Source organism: Pygocentrus nattereri, chromosome 1 (genome assembly GCF_015220715.1).
Source record: "Pygocentrus nattereri isolate fPygNat1 chromosome 1, fPygNat1.pri, whole genome shotgun sequence".
Lineage (NCBI taxonomy): Eukaryota > Metazoa > Chordata > Actinopteri > Characiformes > Serrasalmidae > Pygocentrus > Pygocentrus nattereri.
In genome coordinates, this window is record NC_051211.1 from 6,944,334 (window position 1) to 6,954,114 (window position 9,781).

Genomic DNA, 9,781 nt, shown 5'->3' on the forward strand with positions numbered 1-9,781 from the left:
CCCCTAGTGTGTGTGTATTCACTAGTGTGGTGTTTCATTTCACAAATGGGTTAAATGTGGAGGTGGAATTTCCCTGTTACTTACTTAATAGGAAACTCTGAAGCTCACAGAAAGCTCTGATTCTACATGCTGACACATTTCACTGTGGCTAACGTGCACATGCATGCACTGTAACGCTCTTATAGTGTTCAGAGTTAAATGTGTCTGAACTTTTTGCTGGTACTAAATATGAGAGGGGAGCAAGATGGGAAGGAAAGAGTGAGAGAGAAGAAAAAAGAGAGGGATGAAGGTCCTGCAGTCAGAATGTTTCTAGCCAGCGGGCATCAGTGGCACAGAAAGGCGATTGAGAGGCCGGCAGGGCAGTGCTGCCGTGCTGATGGGTCACAGCTAGATAGTGAAAGAGCAGCTTGTGTGAGGGGCCAGAGATGAGGACAGACTGAGAGAGAGTGACTGAATGAGGGTGAGTGTTGTGCTGCTGTCGGTCTCTGTTCTCCAAAGTTGTGCTCTTGTCTAGTCATAATGGCATGGTCACTTATGGATTTACACGCGTATAGGAGGCCTCATTTTCAGTACTGTGCAAAAGTCAGAGACCACCCTTAAGTACAAGTTGCTCGTTTTTCAGGAGATCTGTCTGAGGGGATTAGATAGAAGATTGTCCACTTCAGTAGGGACAACATTGAAGGAAAATAAGTGAACAGTTTCCAAAACTTGGAAGCATCCAAAATGTAGACGTCAAAAAATGGTTAAAAACTACAGAGCAAATGGGACTTTAACAACAGCCTGCGAGAGCTGGTAGACACCAAAACCAAGCCCATCAGATAAACAGCACTTAAAGCTTTCATCTTTGAAGGAGAAAATCCAGCTGCTTCAAATCTAAAAACATTCACGTCCATCCTTCCACAGTGAGAAGACCACTCTGTGCTATGGGTCTGAAAGAATGTGTAGCTTTCAAGACGCCTCACTGAGAAAAAGACAGAGCATTTGCACCAGATCCCCAAAACTAGAAATATGAGATATGGAGGTTTCTATGGACTGATGTGTGATATGTATTTGGGAGTATGTGTGTAGTGATGAGCAGAAAATGCAGTCAACTTTTAAGACCGAATTTCCCTGCAGATTGCTTTAAAAAACTGAAATCAGTAATAAATGTCAAACATTGGAAATGCTAACTAGTGAAAAATGATGGTATATTTAGTTGTTGAGGCTTCTGTGTGATTTCCTGTTGAATATGTTTTCTGCTTTGTTTTCTGACTCTGAAAAATAACTTGTACTTAAAGATTGTTATGACTGGAAATTAATGAAATGTGGCGGCACGGTGGCGTGATGTGTAGCGCTGTCGCCTCACAGCAAGGATGGCCTGGGTTCGATTCCCCGGCCGGGCGACCGGGGTCCTCTCTGTGTGGAGTTTGCATGTTCTCCCCGTGTCTTTGTGGGTTTCCTCTGGGTTCTCCGGTTTCCTCCCACAGTCTAAAGACATGCAGTCAGGCCGATTGGACATGCTAAATTGCCCCTAGGTGTGAGTGTGTGAGTGACTGTCAATCTGTCTGCCCTGCGATGGACTGGCGACCTGTCCAGGGTGTATCCTGCCTTCCGCCCGAAGACTGCTGGGATAGGCTCCAGCACCCCTCCCCGCGACCCTGACGGAGAAGCAGCTTAGAAAATGGATGGATGGATGGAAATGTGGTCTGATTTTGCACAGTACTGCACATTATTTAAATATCTGAAGAAAATTTTGAAATTTGAATATCTGCGAAAATATTTTCTGCAATCTGTATGAACTTATAAGCACCTTATTGTAGTTTGGATCCTTGCGTAATTTTTTGCTAGTGCAGCACTGTCAGAGCATCTGTTTGTTTTAGGTGGTTCATTTGAGGGCTTATAGGCTGTGTTATTAACTCATGTTTGGCCATGTTTACATTTTAAATGTGATTCACAATCTGTAAATGCACTCATACCAGGTTTTAGTGGGTACCAGGTTTTGCTGTTCACACAAATCCACCAGCATTCACATTTAACTGGAAAATCAGTTTTCCATGCCATGTCTCTGTATGTGATCAGCAGGTTCAAGATGTCGGCCCATTCCCGTTTCGCCCTCACCCCTACCACTTAGCTTTTAGCCCTCTGTTTTGTGCGTTCATATTTAGGGTTAGGTTAGGGTGTCCTGATTTTTGTAGAGATAGAGGGGTAGGGTGAAGTGTTGGGGCTACAGGGCCCTCCAAACGGATGTTATTCAGAGACTCTCTCAAAACGGAGTGTTATGAGAAAAAACAAAAAACTGGCTAAAGAACCACAAATGTGAGAATTTTCTCTGTTAAAAAACTACAATAATATCGTTTCAATGTATTATGATCCTTTTCTTGATAAAAAGCATTAAAAAATCGCTAATAGTATGCTAAGTTCTCGATAGTTAGTTAGCTACCTTTGCCACTCCACCTTAAAAAGTCCAGCAGTTCTAAAACCTGAAGCACCAGAATGTAACTACTGCACCATTTAAGGTGGACTGGGAAAATTTGAACATGAAGCTGGTTCAGCTTCAGCTTTGTTTTGTCAAAGAATTAACGGTGGGCAATAATAAATAATTGTCTTAAATCCCCTCTTTGAAAGCACACGATGTCCTAAATATAACCAAAGCCCAGCAGTGAGGAGCTGATGTTTACCCTCCGCTGCTGTCACTGCAGACGGGCCTACAGAGCAGCACTAGTAGATGTTAATGAAGAAAATCTCTTCTTTTTTGAAATTATTTTTTATTTGAGGGTCGCATTTCGAAGGGCAAGATTTCGAACTTGGGTGACACTCGAAAACAAGGGGTAGGGGTAAAAGGAAGAACTGGGATTGGGACTAAGTCCAAACTCGTAAGTGATTCTTTATGTGTCTTCTGAGTTGTGTGTGTAATGTTGATGATGGTAAAATAGTGAAATCTATTGTAAAATTAGATTTTTTAGGCCATAAAACAGTGTCTCAGGAGTCAGGCGATGTCTTAAGAAAGCATTTCATATACTAACTTTTTGTGAAAGAACTTTTAGAGCAGAGGTCACTAATAGGCGGACCCCGATCTGAGTCCAGACCCAAACGCTATCCTATGCGGACCTGAACCTTTAACCGATAAACTATAGTTTGTATAGTAATAAATTATTTAACTATAATTAATATTATTTAATCAGCATAGCTTTTATAGCCTTTACGGTAGCTTTAGTGGCACGGGAGACTCACAGACCAATCGCATGCATTGTAAATATCACACGTGACACTACTCAGCCAATCAAATCTGTGCATTATGATGAGCACTGAGACTCGAGTGAGTAAAATACACATAGGGGAGGGACGAGGTGTCAGAGAAGAAAGTGAGTCAGAGGGAAGTTTTTTCACATGTCGTGACCTGAAAAGAGAAAACTGACAAATATTGTTGAAATATCACTGAATTGTACTTTATATGTTCCGGACCTTTGCTTGAGGAAATTTTTTCTAACTGGACCTGTTTTTAGAGTCATTAAAACTCTTCAGACGTCTGGTTCCTATCACCACCACTGTGAACAACTCTGACTCATTACGTTTCTAGTAAGTTTTAGTGACTGTGTTCAGATAGTACTTCCTCCCCCAGCTCAGATCGATTCCATACATTTCTTGTGTGAAACCAGACCAGCTCTTTTAGTATTTCACCATAATGGTGTTTTTCCATTTCCTGGAAGCTGTTTATTTTCTATGTGCTCTCCATTCTTATTTTACTGTTTTCTGTGTTCTCTTTCCTCTGCCTCTGTCCTTCTCTTTCTCGCCTTCCTCTTTCTTCCTCTGTTCCACTGCCCTTTCTCTGTTCTGAAGACTCGGTGACTCCGGCGCCACCCAAAGCCGCTAAAGCCCGCCGCTTCCTCCTCCCTTTTGTCTTCTGTTCCCATGACTCTCCACCTATGGGTACATGTGGCTGATGTGTGCGTGTGTTTTCTCCAGACTAACACTCCTCTCTGCAGTGTGCACTCACCTGCTGCTCTTCTGCATCCATGACAGTTCATCAAAGTCCTTTCTTTCAGATCTCTCCATGTAAACCTACTAGTGCTTGGCTTTATTGGCCATTTTAAAATATCTGCTCCCCACCCCCCAGCTTGTTTTTAAAGGAGCATTCCAGCCATAATTTGGGTTAAAGAAGTCAATTCCACAAAGCCAGAATAGAACGTCAATATGAAAGTCCTATCTGTGATGTGGGTAGAGCATGGTGACTCTTAAGGGTTTGTTTTGTGTTTGACCGAATGCTCTGTCTGAGAGCTTGTATGTGGGAACCTTCTAGCATCTCACCATTGTTTTTGTAGCTGGGGGCTTTTTCAGTCTGGCTTTGTAGTACTGACTTACTTATCCATAAATTATCTGTGAATGCTTGTAGAAATGTATGCAAATTAAGCAAATAGAGATGGCGCTATTTTGCCATTGGTATTGACCTGATACCATCAGGAAATGCTAGATCAGATCTCGGAAGTAGACAAAATGAATCTGATTTATATCTTATCTGTATTAAATCTAACCTGAATTAAGAATAGAAGAATAGCTTGTAGCACCACGTAACAATAAACAAAGTAAAGGATAAGTAGGGGTGGAAATCGCTACAGGCTCCATGATTCAGTATTGCCACTATACTTGATCCTCAGTTTTAAAGATAAAGACAGAAATGCAAACAGGGGCTGTAATACATGTTAGAGTATTAATAATAAAATATTGATGTACTTATTTGGGCCTCTGTGATACTGTGATATACACTGATCAGGCATAACATTATGAACACCTCCTTGTTTCTCTGCTCATTCTTCAGTTTATCAGCTCCACTTACTGTATAGCTGTACTTTGTAGTTCTACAGTTACAGACTGTAGTCCATCTGTTTCACTGATACTTTTTCAGTGGTCAGGACCCCCATGGACCTTCACAGAGCAGGTACTATTTGGGTGGTGGATCATTCTCAGCACTGCAGTAACACTGATGTGGTGGTGGTGTGTTAGTGTGTTGCGCTGGTCTGAGTGGATCAGACACAGCAGTGCTGCTGGAGTTTTTAAACACTCACTCACTGCTGGACTGAAAATGGTCCACAAACCAAAAATATCCAGCCAACAGCGTCCTGTGGGCAGCGTCCTGTGACCACTGATGAAGGAATAGAGGATGAGCAACACAAACAGACCTCCAAACTTCATGTGGCCTTCATATGTCTGAGCAACTGCATCCAAGCCTTACATCACCAAGGGCAGTGCAAAGCGTTGAATGCAGTGGTATAAAGCGCCGCCACTGGACTCTAGAGCAGTGGAGATGTGATTCGTCACTCCTTAGAACACACTTCTCCATCTGGGATGAGTCTGGGTTTGGCGGTTGCCAGGAGAACGGTACTTGTCTGACTGCATTGTGCCAAGTGCAAAGTTTGGTAGAGGGGGGATTATGGTGTGGGGTTGTTTTTCAGGAGTTGGGCTCGGCCCCTTAGTTCCAGTGAAAGGAACTCTTAATGCTTCAGCAGACCAAGAGATTTTGGACAATTTCATGCTCCCAGCTTTGTGGGAACAGTTTGGGGACGGCCCCTTCCTGTTCCAACATGACTGCGCACCAGTGCACAAAGCAAGTTCCATAAAGACATGGATGAGCCAGTTTGGTGTGGAAGAACTTGACTGGCCTGCACAGAGTCCTGACCTCAACCTGATAGAACACCTTTGGGATGAATTAGAGCGGAGACTGTGAGCCAGGCCTTCTCATCCAACATCAGTGACCTCACAAATGCACTTCTGGAACAATGCTCAAAAATTCCCATGAACACACTCCTAAAACTTGTGGAAAGCCTTCTCAGAAGAGTTGAAGCTGTTATAGCTGCAAAGGGTGGGCCGACATCATATTAAACCCTGTGAATTAAGAATGGAATGTCACTCAAAATGTGTCATTATTGTTAAGAGTGAGGTTGATGATCCAAACAAAAAATAATGTTTTATCACATTGTGACTTCTTATCTGCTCTCATTCAAGCCAGGTACAAATTGTCTCAGGTTCAGGCTTTTTTTCTGGAAGGCTGTACTTCAGTATGTTTCCAGACACATTGTGTCTATTTACGTGTGCTCACAGGCCTCACTTGTTTTTCATTTTCTCCGGATACTCACTGCATTTCTGAACCCGAGCCCATTTGGCTGACTTTCTCCTGCATCTGATGTTAATGGAAAATTTGCCGTTGCAGCTTTGCTTTGACGTAGCCCTGTTTTACTTATACCTACAGCTCCCCAGCTGAAGATGAGCCATACGCATGCTATGATTTCTATTAGAGCTGTTTATTTAATGGGCTTGGACTTGAGATGTAAACTGTTTACTCCGCTTGTGGAAGAAGTCCAGCATCTGGTGCTGCTCCGAGGTTGTGTCGGGTGAAATAGTTGTGCTTGAAATAATTTTTTTTTTTCTTAAGCACTTTTAATATACCTTTTTCCGTCCCTGGAACGAACAGCCGTCCTCTTTGTCTGGCTCCCCTGCCGCTGCTGCTTTGTGGTGCTAAAGTGGATTGAAGCTGGAAAAGGCCTGGCAGGACTGCAGAGATTGAGTTAGCCTCGTTTGCCCTAGAATAGCCCCGGCCTACTGATTGTAGCCGCACTGCTGTTGCCACAAATCAGCTGGAGAGGCTTCTGGAGGGTGGCTGGAGCCAGAGAGCTGGAGGCCTAGAGGCCACGTCAACACTTCACTTAGTGTCGTCTCATGGGTAGCTAGTAGTGACCACATTTTTTGGACATTTGTGGTCACACTTAATTTTGATAGTCCTCTATGGGTTATCTGTTATCTGTGCTGTAGCTAACTAAATATACTCTAGTTAACAAGTGAAATTCAGTTGCTTATGAACAGCACTAGGGTTAGGCTTAGGACCAAGTTGAGAGTTAGGTTTAGATTTTGGTTTGTTTGGTTAAGGGAAAAGTTCAGTTAAATGTAATAGATGATTAGTGAAAAATACATTAAAGACAAGGTGAATCATCTACAAAATATCCTAAATGAACCGTCAAAATCAAGTGAGGTGACTTCGTCTCAACCTTTGTGGTGCTGTTTTGGGACACTGTCTCCAAAAATGTCCAGACATCCCTTCTAATTCTTGAGTTTAGCTACTTTAAAGAAGAATTCCACCGGTTTCTTAAACATTTCTACATAATTCAAATTCTGAGATGTAAACAAAGTCATTAAAATGTGTTTCGATCTGAAATTGTTTAGTGTAGAGAAACTTGACAACTCTGATTTCCTTACAGTTGTGATGATGGGAACCAGGGGTTGCCAAGTCTCCAACACGAATATGGCCATTTTATTTTTTCTTCAAAATGATCCGTGAATCTTCACATGTATTAGAGTTTTTAGATGCGGTGTTGTTAATGGTAAACCTTTGGGGGTCACTTTGCCTTTATTTACCCTTCCACAATGAATACTTTTTTTTAAACCAACCTTTTAGGCCAAACATAATGTATTATAAAACAAGATTTGACTCAGTACATTTCTTTGGAATGGAGTATTTCACACCAAACCACTCAGAATGACTTTATTTATATTTTAACCCCTTATTTAAGCAGACATTTTGTAAATTCGGTGGATTTACCCTTTAAGTTGCATCCATTGCTGCTGTTCAGTTTGCATGAACACACAGCTTGTATGATATCCATAGAAAAGCACTGACCAGTAGAATAGGATGCTCTGAGGTAGCTTACACATGAACCAGTGCCAAGCCCTGACCAAAGTGGGGTATAAAGCCCCCCAGCATTGGGCTGTGGAGCAGTAAACCAGCGCTCTGGAGCTCCAACCAAAATATTTAGAAGACGCTCCAATCCAGAGTGATTGCGATATGTGCAAGCTGTAGAACCCAAAGTGATGCAAAGAACCAACAGATACCACAAGAATCTATAACCTATAAGAGAAACAAGTCACAACGTAACTTGATCTAGTTAAATAAATGCAAGAGTAGACATTAAGAATTAGGACTGAAGTGCATTTTTTAAATAAACCAATAAAACACAAAGCATTGAAGTAGAATGGCACAGTGATTCAGAGATGAAGTATAAATGAGTGCAATAAGGTGTTAACTTGGATTAGAGTCTTCAAACCACAGTGGAGTACATGCAGTGTGGAGTAAGGACTTCAAAGCAACAAGACCAAGCCTTTCAGGCATGTTTACATTTTAAGGAAGGACTAGTCAGTAGCCCAGAACACTTAAGCTGGTGTGTAGGTGTGTAGTCCTAAACCATGGTGCTTGAGATACTGAGGCCCTTTAAGGCTGGAATACTCTTGGGATGAGTTCAAGTGCCGTTTGTGACCCAGAATCGTCCACCATCAGTACCTGACCTCACTAATGAGAGACATGGCTGAATGCAATCAAATCCTCACAGCAATGGTCCAACAACTATTGCAGTCTTCCCATAAGAGTAGAAGCTGTTACAGCAGCAAAAGACGACAGACTCCTTATTAATGCCCTTGATTTCAGAAGAAAAAAAAACTGGATGAGCAGATCTTTTGATATTTAATGGGTCAGTTCATACTGTTTCACTTGCTAGGTGACCATTGGCCATTCTTCTGTGTCTGCGACTTTAGAACATCTGGCTACTGCCCATCTCCATCTCTAGGCCAGGAGGAACAGAAAACAGGAATGATGCTGAATTTGACAGTAATCGAGTTTGGGCTCAAAAGTGTTTTTAAATAGCCGCACCCATCACAGACTTTAAACCCCGAATCCTCGCTCAAGCCCTCAGCATCATCACATTCCTTTGGAAAGGGTTAACATTGGTGAAGAAATTTGGGAATTTTAAAGCGTAACGTTCTGCCGCGTGAGCGTGCCCCAGGTGTGTGGACTAGGAGTGGAACAATGCTGGCAGGAGAATCATGACCATCTCCAGGTCCAGATTCAATCAACTCCCACACACATTCCACCAACAGCCGTTTTAACTTGATCCACCCCCGTCTGCTTAATGACTTACAGAAGTGTTCATGCGGGAAATTTCTCTCTTTATTTCAGTGCCGTCTCCCAGCTTTGGAGTTGGAAGCGTCCATAATCGTTAGAGCGGCCCAGTATATTGTTTGTTATTCATCGTTGAAGAGGTTCACAATATGCAAATAAGCTTGTAACCAATCACTGACTGTTTTATTATGTGTTGTGAGAATCCTGGCCAGTCACCGATGTTCTCGCCGAATCGAGGCATTTGTATGTTTTCATAACAAATTATTTTGTTAAAAAAATAATACAGGACCTTTTTTAACGATGTCACATGAGTGATTGACTGTGTTACTGTCAAAAGTCAGAGTCCACCCTTCATTTATTTTTGTACAAGTTATTCATCTTTTAGGAGAAATTACTGAATAGATGTAAAAATGAACATTTTGCACTGAGTTTACAAAACTAGAGCTTAAATAATGAGACTCCTAACAACTGTACATGAACTGGTAGACCCTAAAAACTGCCCCCATCAGACAAACAGCACTTCAAGCTTTCATCTTTGAGAGAGAGGAGCAAATCAAGCTGCTTCAGATCTGAAAACATCCACATCCATTCTTCCACTGTGAGAAGACGACTCAGTGCTATGAGTCTGAAAGGATGTGTAGCTGTCAGGAAGAACCTCACTGAGAATTTGCACTAGAACATTGCACTAGAACAAATTTACACTAGAACATTGAAACTGGACATCTGGTGAGGAGGCCTAATGGACTGGTGAGGCTAAATATGTAACTGGGATTTTTAGATCATGAGAAGCAAAAAAAAGACATAAAAGGCTACAACACCATAGCTGGACATCTGAAATGTGGGGTTTTATTACTTTAAATCATGAAA

The 9,781-nt window shown here is 42.0% G+C and overlaps 1 protein-coding gene across 19 annotated transcripts in view; it reads left to right on the forward strand.

The window, feature by feature from the left end:
* The window catches only part of ptk2aa (protein tyrosine kinase 2aa), a 194,414-nt gene that overhangs the window by 142,208 nt on the left and 42,425 nt on the right, over positions 1-9,781 (forward strand). For 12 of the 19 annotated variants that reach the window (XM_037547061.1, XM_037547201.1, XM_037547093.1 and 9 more), the window contains one exon: positions 3,817-3,906. The exons of the other annotated variants lie outside the window; for them this stretch is intronic. In XM_037547061.1, the coding sequence (XP_037402958.1) occupies positions 3,817-3,906 (90 nt within the window). The remainder of the gene's footprint in view (positions 1-3,816; positions 3,907-9,781) is intronic. 19 annotated transcript variants of the gene reach the window in all.